Source organism: Lipotes vexillifer, unplaced genomic scaffold (assembly GCF_000442215.2).
Source record: "Lipotes vexillifer unplaced genomic scaffold, Lipotes_vexillifer_v1.1 scaffold208, whole genome shotgun sequence".
In the NCBI taxonomy this organism is placed as follows: Eukaryota; Metazoa; Chordata; class Mammalia; order Artiodactyla; family Lipotidae; genus Lipotes; species Lipotes vexillifer.
The window spans coordinates 779,983-797,125 of record NW_006785067.1 but is presented as its reverse complement, the minus strand read 5'-3'; the positions used below and the strand labels follow the sequence as shown (position 1 = coordinate 797,125).

At 36.4% G+C, this 17,143-nt stretch overlaps 1 protein-coding gene across 2 annotated transcripts in view; it reads left to right on the top strand.

Moving 5' to 3' along the window:
- The window catches only part of ITGA1 (integrin subunit alpha 1), a 175,360-nt gene that overhangs the window by 145,629 nt on the left and 12,588 nt on the right, over positions 1-17,143 (top strand). For both annotated transcript variants that reach the window (XM_007457201.1, XM_007457202.1), the window contains 6 exons: positions 671-781; positions 2,832-3,041; positions 5,596-5,676; positions 10,596-10,672; positions 13,540-13,629; positions 14,977-15,079. In XM_007457201.1, coding sequence (XP_007457263.1) covers positions 671-781; positions 2,832-3,041; positions 5,596-5,676; positions 10,596-10,672; positions 13,540-13,629; positions 14,977-15,079 — 672 coding nt within the window. The remainder of the gene's footprint in view (positions 1-670; positions 782-2,831; positions 3,042-5,595; positions 5,677-10,595; positions 10,673-13,539; positions 13,630-14,976; positions 15,080-17,143) is intronic.

The following is a 17,143-nucleotide window of genomic DNA, read 5'->3' as shown; positions in this document are numbered from 1 at the left end:
GTGGTTTAGTCTCTTAGAGGCTCAGTTTTCTATCTGTAAAATAAAGACTATAATTAGTATGCATCTTGGAGGATTGTTGAAATAATTCTCAATAATGTGTATAAAGCTCTTAATTCTGGACATGTTATGAATGATGGCTGTCACTGATGATAGTATAAACAATGTTCATCACATCCATATTATTTTCATATCATTTCACATATAAAATTCTTACAACTCAAGGTATATATTATATTAATGAAATGCAACTCAATTTAAAGAAGCGCTGCTCTCTTGAAGTTGAACGACTTTCCTATAAGTATTACACAGTGATTTTTAGCTTGAGGTCTCAAGAGAAAGGATATTATTATGTTAAGTAGTTTTGAGGAGTACATCCTGACATGGCCAAGTACGACCTATCCATCATTCCAGCAGGCCCATCTGAGAAGCTGGACATGAGTCAACTGGTCCCAATAGGAAGCCTCTGCGTTCGTTCTAGCAGCGTCCCTTGTCAAGGCAGAAGGGTGGTCTCTCTCCAGTGAAGCAAAAGGCTGATCAGGTCATATGTCAGATCAGGTACACAAGAATGTCCAGTGAGCCTGGCCCACAGGGCAGAAGAAGGAAGCCATGACAAGGTCAGAACATCCAATAAATATGATGCCGATAACATATTTTATGTTTTCACTTCTAGGACAAGCATGACTTTCGGGACTCTGTGAGAATAACTTTGGATTTTAATCTTACCGATCCAGAAAATGGGCCCGTTCTTGATGATTCTTTACCAAATTCAGTACATGAATATGTAAGTCAGATTTTTTAAAATTCAGAATACTTATTTGTGGATATATTGGGGAAAAAAAACTGAAACACATAAACAGATATGTACACAGAAACCTAAATCAATTATATTATTAAAAAAAAAAAAAAGAATTAGGGCTTCCCTGGTGGCGCAGCAGTTGAGAGTCCGCCTGCCGATGCAAGGGGCACAGGTTCGTGCCCCGGTCTGGAAAGATCCCACATGCCGCAGAGCACCTGGCCCGTGAGCCATGGCCGCTGAGCCTGCACGTCCGGAGCCTGTGCTGCGCAACGGGAGAGGCCACAACAGTGAGAGGCCCGCGTACTGCAAAAAAAAAAAAGAATTAAACTCTTCTAGACTTTTCCCAATTCTTCTAACTTCCTACTGTTGGAGTTTAAGGGAACTTATAAATGACACCTATTTTTATCACTCCTAAATTTAGGACCAATCGAAAGAAAGACATGGGTTGGCCAATTGGAACTCCCCTTTATTACTAATGAACGCTGGGTTGCAGGGCATGGTTTGGGTATAATGGGTGTCCTCCTACGGAGCCAGGCGTAGACCACAGGTAATCAAATAGATCATTAGCAGTGCTCAGCAATCTCAGGCCAGCAATCTCGGACCTTTCCGGGGGCCCACCTTGTAAAACTTGCAGAATGGAAATGTAGATGTATGCTTCCCATGAGCTCACCACCGCCCCAAGAGCAGAAGAGACAGGAAGGGACTGAGCTGTGTTCACCTAGTTTTTGCTTCCAAATTCACAGAGTCTACTGTCCCACCGCTGAGAAAGAGTGAGTGAGTGGGTAAAAGGATGGGATCACAAGTGTGGCACCAATGGAGGAATCACTAGCGGTGGGGAATTAGCTTTCCCCCATACCTATCTTCTACTTTCCCTTCTCCCTTCCAAATATATTTATTAAGTGTCTCATATATACCAGACATCAGAGCTTACAGTCTAACCTAGGAAATAGGTATTAGGTAGTAATTAAAGCACATGCTCTGGAGAACTTCCAGAGCTCAACGGGAACTTCTGCTAGACTGAAGTGTTTCAGGGACGCTCCCTGGAACTTATGACATTGCATTTGAGACCTGAAGCCTAGGAAGTGGAAGAGCAGTGCTCCAAGCAGAGCGATATGTGCAAAGGTTCTGAGGCATAAAAGGAACTAAACTAAAATCACTAGCATGGCTGAAGCTGAAGAGCAAGGGCAGAAGGTCATGTGGGATGAGGCAGGAGGCACAGGCAGGAGCCAGATCACCAGGACTTTGTGCCACTGCACAGATTTTAAATGTTTTTGAGGAGCCATGGAATGCCATTGTTGGTTTTAATTGGTTCACTGCTAGCACTGGATTTTTTTTTTTTTTTTTTTTTAAGGATTACTTCAGCTGCGCAGTGGAGAATGATTGGAGGGAATCAAGAGTGGGTGTGGGAGACCAGTCAGGAAGCTGTTACTTTAGTCTAGGGAGGAAATAAGACGGGTTGGACTAGAGGTGGTGGTGGAAATGGAGAGGCAAGGAGAGCTGTGGGAAATATTTAGAGCAGCGGTAGAATGGACTGTTCTTGGTGATGGATTAGATAAGGGGAAGGGCTTAATGAAGAAAAGGAGTCAAGGGAAGCTCCCAGTTATGTGGCTTGCTCATTTTCTACCCTCTTGACTGAGGCTATTATGATCCTAAGTATTTGATTCTTTTGAATAGAAAATCTCATAATCAGAGGTGAGTGATACAGTGTTCTCTCATAACTTTGGATCGTAGAGTACTTGACTTATTTCTTTGAAACTGTTCTACTCTGGCAGAGGAAAGCCATTGAAAAACATCTGTGAAAACTATGCATTCCTTAAAGGAATGGAAGAATTTATAACCAAAAGTAAAGGTTATAATTTTCCCCTATCAATTATAGGAACAACTGTAAAAATTCCTTATGATTTCTGCAGTGAAATCTATTCTCTTTATGATTTTCTTCTTTCGGCAGTATGTCATTTCTTTTATGCAAGTTCATAGGTAATTTTCAATAATGCCTAGCTAAAGTTTGAAAAATGTTTTTCTGTGAACATTTCAGATTCCCTTTGCCAAAGATTGTGGAAACAAGGAAAAATGTATCTCGGACCTCGCCCTGGATGTCTCCACCACAGAAAAGGGCCTGCTTATTGTCAGGTCCCACAATGATAAGTTCAATGTTAGCCTCACAGTCAAAAATAAAGAGGACAGTGCCTATAACACCAGAACCATAGTGAATTATTCTCCAAATCTAATTTTTTCAGGAATTGAGGTAAACGTTTAGTTTTACATTTATTTATTCTTGTAATACTCACACATTGAACCTACTTTTCATACTACTGAATTAAATTTTTATTACATTGATTTTAGAATAGAAAGCATTTTGTACAAAACTGGTACTCACTGATGGTGAAAGGACCAAGATTTTTTTAAAAGCTTTTTCTGGATATATTTCTTTAGAGCTCTACGACTCTTCTTGGATTCAGTATGAGGAGAGGATCTCTGATATACCAAAACTTTATGCATGGGCTTCCCTGGTGGCGCAGTGGTTGAGAGTCCGCCTGCCGATGCAGGGGACTCGGGTTCATGCCCTGGTCCGGGAGGATCCCACATGCCGCGGAGCGGCTGGGCCCGTGAGCCGTGGCTGCCAAACTTTATGCTTCACAGAAGCCTCACACCACTGAAATTGAGACTTGAGTCAAGAAAAAAAATAAACATAACACTCAAAGTCAAAACAGTTTAACAGAAGGGCAGAGAAAGAGTAATACACGTGCTGAACAATAACAAAATATTTACATGCAAAAAAATCAATACCATTCCCTACTTTTTCCATGCACAATCCTTAAACTGGCAAGAGAGTTGTATTAAATGATTATGTCTCATTGTCATGACAGAAGGTTGTTTTAGTTTTTGTTTTGTTTTGTTGTTTTTGGCCATGCCACGCAGCTTGCAGGATCTTACTTCCCTGACCAGTGATCGAACCCAGGCCCCTGGCAGTGAAAGTGCCGGGTCCTAACCACTGGACCACCAGGGAATTCCCCAGAAGTTTTTTATTATTTTGGTAATAACATACAGCTGCAGAAGATGCTCTATTAAGATTAATTAATACTTCCAAATTTGAACTTTGCTTTTAATTCTGATCTCTGAATGAATTCCCCTGAATTAAAATTCAGTATATATGAGTTAGTAATATATATAATTCACATTAAAAGCAAGTACACTTATTATATACAATATTAAACACTTTAATTGTCTAGTTTCTATAAATTCAGATTTTCACTGACATTTCCCTCCATTTATTAGGATATCACTTAGGGACATGATACTAAGATAGGCTTTAAAAATGTCCTATATTACTACCACCTATTATATCTTATAATAATAAACATTTATTACTGATATGTACTATTCTAAGTTCTTTATAGTTTTTTTATTTTATTGAAGTATTGTTGATTTACAATATTGTGTTAATTTCTTCTGTACAGCAAAGTGACTCAGTTATACACATATATAAACCTATTCTTTTTCATATTCTTTTCCATTATGGTTTCTCACAGGATATTGAATACCCTGTGCTATACAGTCGGGCCTTGTTTATTCATCCTATACTACCACCTATTTTAGATCCAGGAAAGAATGTTAATTAAAAATCCAAATGTGCGGGCTTCCCTGGTGGCGCAGTGGTTGAGAGTCCGCCTGCCGATGCAGGGGACGCGGGTTCGTGCCCCGGTCCGGGAAGATCCCACATGCCGCGGAGTGGCTGGGCCCGTGAGCCATGGCCGCTGAGCCTGCGCGTCCGGAGCGTGTGCTCCGCAATGGGAGAGGCCACAATAGTGAGAGGCCCGCGTACCGCAAAAAAAAAGAAAAAAAAAAAAAAATCCAAATGTGCAAATTGATGCTGGGAAAATATTACCACTGAATTCTTCTCAGAAAAGAGGACTATATTAAATAGCATTGTATCTTCTTCAAATGACTTCATGGCCTTGGCAGAGAGGCAGAGCTATGAAATCAACAAGGCCTCTCTTCTCCTATTAATGACAACAATAGTAATAATAATAATGGCAATCTTTTCTTGAGTCATATTATGTGTCAGAAACTGTTCTACAAGTTCTACTTATTCATAGTTATTTAACTCTCATTAATTCCTCTGTACGTAGGTATTATTATACTACAGAGATTCTAAGATAAACCCCTTTTTTCACAATTTAACATTTCTGTAATTGCATTTTACAATTGCTGTGTTAATTTAACAGGCAACATTATTGTTTCCTTCTTATTGGTATGTAAAGTACTGGTGAGTCTCATATTCAAGGTCATTTTCAATTTGATGAGATAGAATAACCCCACTTGACAGAAAATCAGGCCCAGAGAAGTGAGGAGTCCCGACAAGGATAAAGCTAACAGTGGTAGAGTCAGAGTTTATATCCTGGTGTTTCCAGGTCAGAACTCAAGCTCTTACCCACTCCTCCAGTGACGACCATTCACTGTGGGCTTCCATATGTCAGTCCAGTATGTGTGGGTTATTTTGTGCAGCCACCTATTCACCCTGTGAGGTAGATGCTGTTAGTACTCCCATTTTTCAGTGGAAGATCTAGACAGGCTGGTGTGATGCACTTCATCCTACAGCCATCCTTAACCAAAGTGATGTTTTCACATTTCCGTGGGCTGTGGGACAAGTGATCCCAGAATGCTGTGACTCTCACAACTATACTGAGAAACAAATCCTAGCAAAGCAGTCTAAGGCTCAGCTGGGAAAATTCTAGACCATCAAGGTCAAGTATTTCACCTGAGTGTCTGCTCTAATTCTGTTTACTTTCTCTTCCTAGGCTATCCAAAAAGACAGTTGTGAATCCAATCATAATATCACATGTAAAGTTGGATATCCTTTCCTAAGAAGAGGAGAAATGGTAAGCAGATTATAGAAAATACATGTGGCAATTGGATATGAAAAATAATCTGCTCAAAGCCAAATATATAAATCCTTCTAGTGGTAGTTTAGGATGACATAGATGAACAAGATTGAATTCAAAACTGTGAGATCTTGAAATCAAAAGGCAATTGTGGCATTGGTCAAACTCAAACACCAAGACAAAATTAAGAATTTTTACTCTACAGCTTATATGATAAATGGAGCTGGGAAATTCTGGTATTAGTGTCCCCTATGTAGTAGGCTTTTCTACTGTAGGAAAAAGAATCTTTCAAACCAGTTGGTTTAGAATTTTAGAAACTCTACTTCCGTTTCTCTTTTTTTAAAATAATAACCTCACTGAGATATAATTCACATACCACAAAATTCACTCATTTAAAGTTCAGTGGGTTTTAGTATATTCACCAAATTGTGAATTGTGTACCATCACCACAATGGATCCTATAACATTTTCACACCCCACAAAGATACCCTGTATGCATCACTAGTTACTGCTGTTTATTTCCTCGATAACCCCTCCATCAATCCCAGGCAGCCACTAATCTGCTTTCTTTCTCTATGGATTTGCCTATTCTGACATTTCATATAAATGGAATCATACGATACGTGGTCTTTTGTGACGGGCTGACTGGCTTCTTTCACTTAGCATAATGTTTTCAAGTTTCATCTATTTATCAGTCATTCATTTTTTAAAAATTTCCAAACAATATTCCATTGTATGAATATATCAAATTTTATTCATTTATCAGTTGATGGGCATTTGGGTTTTTTCCACTTTTTTGCTGCTATGAATAATACTTCTATGGATATTTGTGTATAGGTTTGGTATGGACACACGTTTTCAATTCTCTTGGATATAAACCTAGGGGTGGAATTGCTGAGTTATATGGTAACATTTTGGGGAACTGCAAAACTGTTCTCCAAAGTGGCTGTACCATTTTACATTCCTGCCAACAATGTATGAAGATTCCAATTTCTCCACATTGTTGCCACCTTTCTTTTTATTATAGCCATCCTGGTGGGTGTGAAGTAGTATCTCATTGATGTTTTGATTTGCGTTTCCCTAATGGCTAATGAAGTTACATCTTTTCATGTGCTTATTGGCCGTGTGTATATTTTTTTTTTTTTTGAGTAATGTCTATTCAGATCGTTTACCTATTTTTTAATTGGGATATCTTTTTGATTATTCGGTTGTAAGAGATCTTTGTATAGTCTACATGCAAGTCTCTTGTCAGAAATGATTTGCAAATATTTTCTTCCATTCTGTAAGTTGTCTTTTCATTTTCTTGATGGTGTTCTTTGGAGCGCAAAAGTGTTTACTTTGATGAAGTCCAATTTATTTATTTATTCTTTTGTCATTCATGCTTTTGGTATCATATCTAGGAAGACTTTGCCTAACCCAAAGTCACAGTTACTCCTGTTTTTTCCAAGAGCTTTACAGTTTTAGCCCTTATATTTAGATCTATGATCCATTTTGATGGACTTTTGTGTATGGTGTAAGTAAAGAGTCCAACTTCATTCTTTGTGGATATTCTCACACCATTTATTGAAAAGACTATTCATTCCCCCATTGAATTGTCTTGGCACTCTTGTTGAAAATCAGTGGACCATAAACACATGGGTTTATTTCTTGTATCTTTGTTGTATTTCATTGATCTATATGTCTATCTTCATGACAGTACCACGTTGTTTTGATTACCATAGCTTTGTTGTAAGTTTTGAAATCAGGAATTGTAAGTTCTAACTATGCTTTCTTTTCCAAAATTGTTTGGCTATTCCATGTCCCTTGCATTTCCATTTGTATTTTAGAATCAGCTTGTCAATTTCTGCAAAAAAAATAAAAAGCCAGGTGGGAGTCTGATGGGTATTACATTGAATCTGTAGATCTATTTGGGGAGTGTTACCATCTTAAAAATGTTAAGTCTTCTGACCCATGAGCATGGGATGTCTTTCCATTTATTTAGATCTCCTTTAATTACCTTCAGAACTGTTTTGTAGTTTTCAGAATACAAGTTTGCATCTCCTTTGTTAAATATATTTCTAAACATTTTATTCCTTTCGATGCTGTTTTAATGGAAATCTTCTTTTAATTCATTTTCAGATTGTTTATTGCTAATGCATAGAGATACAATTTTTTTTTCATGCTGATCTTTTACCCTGCAACCTTGCTGGAATTATTTATTAGTTCTAATAGTTTTTTTAGAGGATTCCTTAGGATATTCTATATATAAGATCATGTCATCTGCAAATAGAGGCATCCTTTCCAATCCAATGCCTTCTATTCCTTTTTCTTACCTAATTGCCCTGCCTAGAACCATACTAATTGAATAGAAGAGAGAAGAGTTCTTTCACCTCTTTTTAAAGAAATATTTGTGGGCTTTCTTGGTGGCACAGTGGTTGAGAATCCGCCTGCCAGTGCAGGGGACACGGGTTCCATCCCTGGTCTGGGAAGATCCCACATGCTGAGGAGCAGCTAAGCCTGTGTGCCACAACTACTGAGCCTATGCTCTAGAGCCTGTGAGCCACAGCTACTGAACCCGCGTGCCGCAACTACTGAAGCCCCACGAACCTAGAGCCCGTGCTCCGCAACAAGAGAAGCCATCACAATGAAAAGCGCACGCACTGCAATGAAGAATAGCCCCCACTCACTACAACTAGAGAAAGCCCATGCACAGCAACGAAGACCCAACACAGCCAAAAATAAATTAATTAAATAAATAAATCAAAAAATAAAATAAAATAAAAAATAAAGAAATATTTGTTTCCCTGAACAGCAGAGAATAATTATCTCATTTAATGATAAACATGGTATTTGCATGTATTTTCAGTGAACGTTGCTTTTCGGTATGAATATTTGCTCCTTATTCACTATTGAGTTAAGGAGGGAAATCTTTAATTAATCAAAATGATTAAAATAAGAAGGTATTTTATTTACTTGACATAGACTTAAACAAAAAAAGAGAAATACTATCCCAATATTTATTTCAACTTTCTTAGATTATAATATTTTTCTAAGACTTCAAAATAGATCCCTGACATCTTTAACACACATCCTAAAAAGTTGACAAACACTGGTTTGGACATCTGGAAATGGCAGATGTCTATCTATAGTGACAAATTATAGTGTCAAATTATAGTGTCTATCTATATGACAAATTATCGATAATGAAATCTTTTAGCTCTTCTTTTTGCAAATGAGAATTCAGAAAGGCCTTTCCCCTTAACACATGTGGCATGGTTACTAGTGATTTAGGATACCAACCACAAATCATAATAATTATCATTAAATTCAATAAATATTTTCTATGTCCATTTTAGCTTATAGAACTAACTAGATGTACCAATTTACTTTTGGAACCCCATCATAAAGTCTGTTTCTTGACTATCTCAAATGAAATATACTGTGAATTTGCATTCCTTCCCTACAAATCTATAAAATACACATCACTTCTGAAAAAGAAACACTCCTAATTCCTCTAATTTGACATGGAAATAAGGAATGTCAACTCATGTCTGCTCCTTCCTTTGACCACTTCAATTAACCTTGGAGTTACCTCTATTTCCTAAAGAATAAGGATATACCCTCTGTTGTATCCCAATCATTGGAGACATTAATTGAAATCTTAATAATTTCTTAAACATCTCTTCCTTTCTTTAGCAATTCTTTGGTGCTTAGGGCAAAAGCTTTACTCAAAGTGTGTCAGTGTCATCAGTAGAGAGATGGAAAGATAACGTGCAAGTAATTTTTACGTGGGCTTTACACTTAGAATATATTTTTAGATTTGCAGTGTAAGCATTTCAGAATCAGGTCAATATGCATAGGCAGCTTCTTCAGCCCCGCTTCTCTGCTAGTCTCTTCCCTCCACCTGAAGACTCATCGGGAATGCCAAGACGAATGTCCAGGCCAGCGAGAGGGCTAAGGACAGTCAGGGAAAAAGGAGCTCACTGAGAGACTCTGGCAGTTTGACCCACCCAATAAAGCTTCTACTGGAATTGTGATTACTATTTCAAAGCAAGAAGAAAACTATAGAGCTTCAGATTCTTAGAAGAACTATTTTTTGAAAAACTAACTCAAAAAAATATGTGGGAGAAGAAAATTCCACACATTAGAGTGTATGACCATGCAAATCTCAAGATCCCTGAATTCTATAAATGGTGGCTAAATTGAATAAAAGAGCTTTAAGTATCAAATCTTGTCTAGTCACAAAGATAAAATTTTAGGTAGCATTTATTAATTGTACGTTTTGAACTATCAGTTTTGCTGGCCCAAATTCCAAAATACCTCAGCACATTATTGGGTGTGTAAGCATTATTATGAGGCCTCTTGGACTAGAATTCTGCTGATGACATATTTCTTCAATGAGTAATCTAGTTTTTGTTCTGCCTGTTGGTGTTTATAAAGAGCCATGAGTTACATAATTCATGTGCTCAGGCATAGTTTCTCAAAAGTAAGTTACTTCCTGTATTTGAGTGTCAGTAAAACAAAAACATTTTCCAGCTTTTCTTGGATATTGTTTTAATTCTGCAATTTATAAACAAAACTCACTGCTTTTTTAAGTTATGATTCTTATAGTTTACTTTAAATGGCCAAGCCTTTTATTTTGTTTTATATTGTTTTTGTTATTCCTTAAAGGTCCACAACTTTTTTATACTATCAAATCAATGGAATTCAGTATGTGTTCCCCTATTTTATAATGGATAGATATAGATGGTTGCTGGTACTTGCAGTTTCCATTTTAAAGAGGCTTTAATTATGACCATTTCATAATAACATTGTTTATGATTGTGATCTGGTAGACAATGGTAATATGATAAAATATCATTTATATAATTTAATGTTTTAATCAAAGCAAACATTCTACTTCTTTATCTGTTACTAAAGATATTTTTATTTTATAGGTAACATTCAAAATATTATTTCAGTTTAACTCATCTTATCTCATGGAAAATGTGATTATTCATTTAAGTACAACAAGGTTGGTTCCTATGTGTGCATGAGTGTATGTGTATGCATGCATATAATTTCTTTCATGTATTTAAAATATTTTGTTTTATAGACTGACTAGAACTTCTTACAGCTTTTATGGGATCAGTAGAAGTGGAAGGCAGTGAACACCTTTGCTTCACAAAAACATCCTTATGAATAATCAGCAAAATAAAGAAATTTTCATTTAATAGACATAATACACCTAACTGGATTAAATCATTGGTTCTATGAGCTATAAAATATGTTGTAATCACACATCACTTATATCTGCCAAATTGCATTTAAATCCGTTTAAAATTTTACAGGCTTTTCTAATTTAAAAGCTTTTACTGATTGCCCATCAAAGTCAACTGAATCATTAGAGGGACTTAAAGTTTTACGATACCCTTTTGTAGTTTAATAAATTTTATTCAAATCAGTCAAAGCTTCTGAAATGGCGTAGAATACACAAACTAAAAATAACAAAAGTCTAATAGGAAATTGAAATAGTGCTTACCTTTCTTCTAAGTATAACTATCCACTGGACCATAAGCAACTTGAGATAAACTTTTATCATTTGTTATTTTATTCCCCAGTTTAAAAAAATGTCTAATAGGGCTTCCCTGGTGGCGCAGTGGTTGAGAGTCCGCCTGCCGATGCAGGGGACACAGGTTCGTGCCCCGGTCCGGGAGGATCCCACATGCCGCGGAGCTGCTGGGCCTGTGAGCCATGGCCGCTGAGCCTGCACTCCACAACGGGAGAGGCCACAACAGTGAGAGGCCCGCGTACCACAAAAAAAAAAAAAAAAAAAGTCTAATAATCACTAAATAAATGTAGAGTGAGAATGAATGAACTAGTGAGTAGTGAATAAGTGAGAAAATGAATTAATAGATGAGTTAATTCTGTATGCTCAATTCAGTTCAGTTCAACAAATATTTATTTGAGCTCTATTATGGACAAAATATTGAATTTGTCACTTAGGGAATATAAAATTAAATAAGGGCATGAACCTCTTCATGGGGTGAATATTACAGTAGGGGACTGAGACTAGTATTTAAATTATTATAATACAGGATAGAACGAGGAAAATTCATTAGAGAATTATAAGCCATGTGTCAGAGACTTAATGGAGGGTGAAATTACATCTGCTTGGCAATGAGAATCCAAGAAAGCTTTATCAAGGAGGTTATAATTGAGAAGGACCTTAAAGGGTGGGTAGCAATTCAGAGAGGTTGGTCGGTAGTTAGATGGAACATTTCAGGCAAAATTTACAGCTTGAGCAAAAACTCAAAGGTAGACCACTAGATCTATTTGGGGGAATATTGGCTGACCCATTTTAGTGCAAATATAGAGAATACATAAAGGAGTAATGGAAGATAAACACGGAGTGTACATCTTACTATGTTACAGTGAGTGTACATCTTACCATGTTACAGGAAGTATTGAATTTCAAAATGAGGCATCTTTTCTTAGTTGAACAGGCCATGAGGAGCCAGAGAAGTTTTTGAGGGGTGAAGTCATAAATACAGAGCTGTTTCTTTGGAATATTAACTTAGCTGCAGTGTGGAACGGGACCGTTCACAGCAAAAGCCCAATCACACATACATCTATAGCCCAGGTCAGGGAGCTGCCTTCACTGCCCCATCACGCATACCAAGCCGCTGATACACTTGGGAATAAGCAGAGCCACTAATGGGTACTCTTTGCCCATTCTGTGAGACAAAATGCTAGGTGCTAGTCACTTGGTAGAGAGGTGTGTGTGATAATAATAATGAAATCTAATATTTATTGAGTATTTCCTATGTCCTAGGCACAATGTTAAGTATTTTACACTTGGTACTCACCATTTATTAAGAATATAATCGTAGGGCTTCCCTGGTGACGCAGTGGTTGAGAGTCCTCCTGCCGATGCAGGGGACACGGGTTCATGTCCCGGTCCGGGAGGATCCTAAATGCTGCGGAGCGGCTGGGCCCGTGAGCCATGGCCGCTGAGCCTGCGCATCCGGAGCCTGTGTTCCGCAGCGGGAGAGGCCACAACAGTGAGAGGCCCGCGTACCGCAAAAAAAAAAAAAAAAAAAAAGAAAAAGAAAAAAGGTAAAACCCCCATTTTATAGATGAAGAAACCAATGCACAGAGAGATTAAATAACTTTCCCAAAGTGGGTCTATGTCCAAGAGCAATTTCATGCACTCTGGCCCCAGAGCCGGTGTTGGTTACTATTATATTATTTGGACGTACTCTTTTTTAAGACAGAAGAGTATGAGATACGTGTGTGTATATGTACGTATAAAATATATGCATGCATTTACATAATATATAATTGAAACGGTAACTAAAATCAGGGGAATAAGTGCTCAACAAATAATACAATCATCAAGTACAAGGTATAGAAAGACTATTAAACGACAAAAAATTTCAGATTTACTCTCAGCTGTGTGATCCTAGGCATGTCTCTTCACAAGGGCCTCATCTGTGATAAATAAGAATCACCTGTGTGATTTGTATTAAAAAAATTCATGAGTGCTAACTAGAACCTACTAAATCCGTATTTTTCTAGGAGAGAAGCCCCAAAATATGTGTATTTAACCATTGACCCAAGGATACTTATCGTTATTCTCATAGAAGTTTGAGAAACCTCATACTAAATCAGTGTGGTTTTCAACTGTCGCTGCACTTCAGAATCACCTCGACAACTTTTACCAATACCCATCTCTGATCTCCCTCTCCACACTGAAATTTTTTTAAAAAATCAAGGATCCCACACATGTGTGTGTGCTTTATTTAGTTGCCAAAATAAGCTTCTCATTCAAATGCTTAGAAAGGTCTATAAATAGTCAGTGGTTTAATGATTTGTCCAACTGTGCTGTATGTTTTCTAGTGACAGTGAAGAGCCACCTGAAGCCGTTTTTGATAATGAAGTAAACGTTTCTATCCCTGTAAAATATGAAGTTGGACTACAGTTTTACAGGTAGGAGAACACCGCACTTTCATGTTGATGCTTCCTATAGCCCGGTGGATCTCAGCTTGTGGTCCCTGGCCAAGGACATCAGAATCACCTGGGAGCTTATTAGGCAGATTCTCTGCCCCACCCCAGACCTACTGAATCAGAAATTCTGTGGGGGGCGGGGGGGGCAGAAATCTGTGTTAAACACTCCAGGTGATTCTGGCGCACTCGAAAACTTAAGAATCAGCATCCCAAATAATCTAAAATGTGAGGTGCTAATGATACTGGATTGCATTAGCAGTCCCGTCTTAACTCCTAAATGCAAGGTGAAGACATGAATCCTTCACAAAGGCGATGTTCTTAGAGGTCACCAACATATTTCTTGGCTCTTGTTCTTATTGTATGGGATCTGATTTGCCTGCCCATTCTGGACATTTAAGATTAAACTATTGCTCACTGACAAGAGCTATTTATTTCTCCCATTATTCATAAACCATCCTTTTTCCTAAGAACTTCTGATCTATCCAAACACCACTCATGTTGGCAAATTTGTATAAGCAAGACTCAAGGCTTTTGCTAGATAAATGTGCACAATGTACAAAAAGTATAAGAATCTGTGGCAAGTTTAGTCTAAGAGTCTTGACATATTATTAATTTATTTTCTATGGCACTTTCCTTTTACTGATAACAGATGACAAAAATGAAAGGATTGTATGATATACGTGTAGATTTTGCTTCTATTTCTTAGCCTTTAATTCTATTGGCTGTTTTCTATTTTTCTGCTTCCACTTCTCTTGGTACACTGATTTTTCCCAAGAATGTTTCATTTATTTAAACTAATAAATATTTCTTATTTGTCTTCTCTAAACTGAAGTACTGCTTTTAAATATGTTTATATTACATTTCATTCTACCAAGTTCATCCAAAGAACATGGAGAAGTTGTATGAAAAAGACTGAACTTTTAAATTTAGCAGTAAATATAGAACTTTAAGTTGTGAAAAGGTAACACATTTTTAAAATCAATTTAAATTCAGCACTATTAAAAATACCAAGTGTTAGCCTGATTATTCACTAAATGTATATGATATTAGCGAATTAATGAAAACTTTTCACTTGGTAACAATGAAACTTTTACTTTAAAAACTGTACATATTTTAGCATCAGTAACTATGGAACTAAATTATAATCTTTCTCACCCTCCTCAAAGATTTAACTTTAGATTTCAGGGTAAAAGAATTTGCCTTTGATTTGAAACCTTTATAAGTACTTTTTGTGGGATTACCTGGTATAAAGAAAGAAAAAGAGTGAGGTCAAGTAAAGGTTAAACTTTGTTGTGTTTTACTTTTCTTTTTCCGATTAATTCTTTTAAGCTCTGCAAGTGAATACCATATTTCAATTGCGGCCAACGAGACAGTCCCTGAAGTTATTAGTTCTACTGAGGACATTGGAAATGAAATTAATATCTTCTACTTGGTAAGAAATTACCTCTAAATCAGTACTGTAAAAGAGTTATTTGTAAGCTTATAAGTTAAATAAAAGTATTAACAGACACATACAGACATGTTTGTTCAACAGTTAATCTCTATGCTTTAGCATATTTTTCTTTATAATTTCACTAATTTAAAATAATTTTATTGAAATTGATGATAATTGTACTTTTAAGATACTTTAAAGACTCAAGTCCCTAATTTCCTTATGACACAATTAATTATAATAAATTCCTAGAAAAAATAGGGAACCAAGTAGACACTACCTATAAACATGTAGACTTTATTTGCATTTTTTAGTATAACTGAGAAAAGCACTTTTTAAAAAATAACATGACTATTTCAGAAATTGATTATTTCAAATTGTCTTGGTAATAATTTCCCTACTCAACAAATAAATTTGTATCTTATTCTGCTCCTTGCTACCTTTCGTATGTATTATACCATAACTTACTGGTGTTCCTACTATCGCCTCCTTAAATGATATTTTCTTTTTGATATTTCTATTAATGATATTTCTATCATTTCTAAATAGAAATGATATTTCTATTTTGAACTCTTCATAACAGACTTTTCCTAACCATTATAATCAGTAATTATGGAGCTGAGCCAGGCTGTCATTTTAGGTACTGCCTACTTACAGACACAGACTCAAGTTAATATTACGCAAGTAAAAGAGCGTCCAATTCAAATGATGGATTTAAAACTGTATTCAAAAGTATGAAATAATACAGCATTATTAGAGGTGAAGATGGTCTCAATCTCTTTGGGAATTGGCAACGATGAAAAAAGGGAATTCTCTTACAAAGTGGAAATAAATGAATACTCTCAAGAACATTTCATTGTTTTTATTTGTGCCCTTTGCTGAAATGCCTATGACAACTTATACCCAGGAAGTTAGTATGAATGCCAATCACTCTGCTACTGGGGTAAATTTTTGAAATGTAGGCTACCCAGTTTTTCAAGTCCCATTTGCTTTTCCTGGATTAGAGAATTCAGCAAACAACAAGGAAGAAAGGAAGGAAAGAAAAAAAGGAAGGCAGGAAGGAAAGAAGAAAGGGAGGAAGGGAGGGAAAGACTTTGAATGTTGTAGATCCTCATGAATTGTCACTTTTTAGAGTCCAGACTTGAAACAGGTACTCTCAAACTATTATAAATAATATCGATATAAATAATATTGTTAAGAATATCCCTGAGCGTAAATCTTTTTTGTATCTCTGATTATTTTGCCAGGGTAAAATCTAAAATTGGAGTAATGGAATTAAAAAAATAAAAAAAAAAAGAACAATTTTTAGGTGAGACCCAGTAACTCTACTACTAGAAATTTCCCATAGGAAATTATTGGTGGTATAAACAGATTTATACCCGGAGATACTCTTAACAATGTTATTTATATTAGTTTAAAAATTAAAACCTGGGCATGGGGAGACAGCTATTATAATGGTTGAGAGGGCACCTTCTGGAGTTGAAAAAGAAAAACCTAATTCTGCTCTTTACCAGCTCAATGACTTTGGAAGTCTTTATTCTCATTCTAACCTTATTTCCTCATAGATAAAACAGGGATAATAAGAGAATCTACCTCACAGGATTAAAGGGAATAATGCAAGTGAGAAAATTAGCAGTGTCTGGAACAGTCAACAATAAATATTGATGTTGTGGTTGTCATTAAGCAGCTAATAAACAGCATATTCTCAAAGAGTCTCTAAATTTATGGGAAGATGCCATGACATAATGAATTTTACAAATGGGACACCAAATTTCATATTTTATGTGATACAAATTTTATAAGATACATAATATGCAAAAATAAAAGGTAATTTGTGCCCTAAAATGTTACCAATATAGAATTGCAGGAAACTTACCGTTTTTCAATATTTTCCAATGTATTTATAAGGAACATTGTTTTTAATCAGAAAGAATAAGTGTGCATTACAGAACACCCAATTTCTGACTAAATATCGAAAAACAATTGGAATTAGACTGGGAGGCCATGCCAGGCAAGCCCAGGGCATATTACAGTAAGAAGATAAGAGTCAGGGAGCATGGTTAA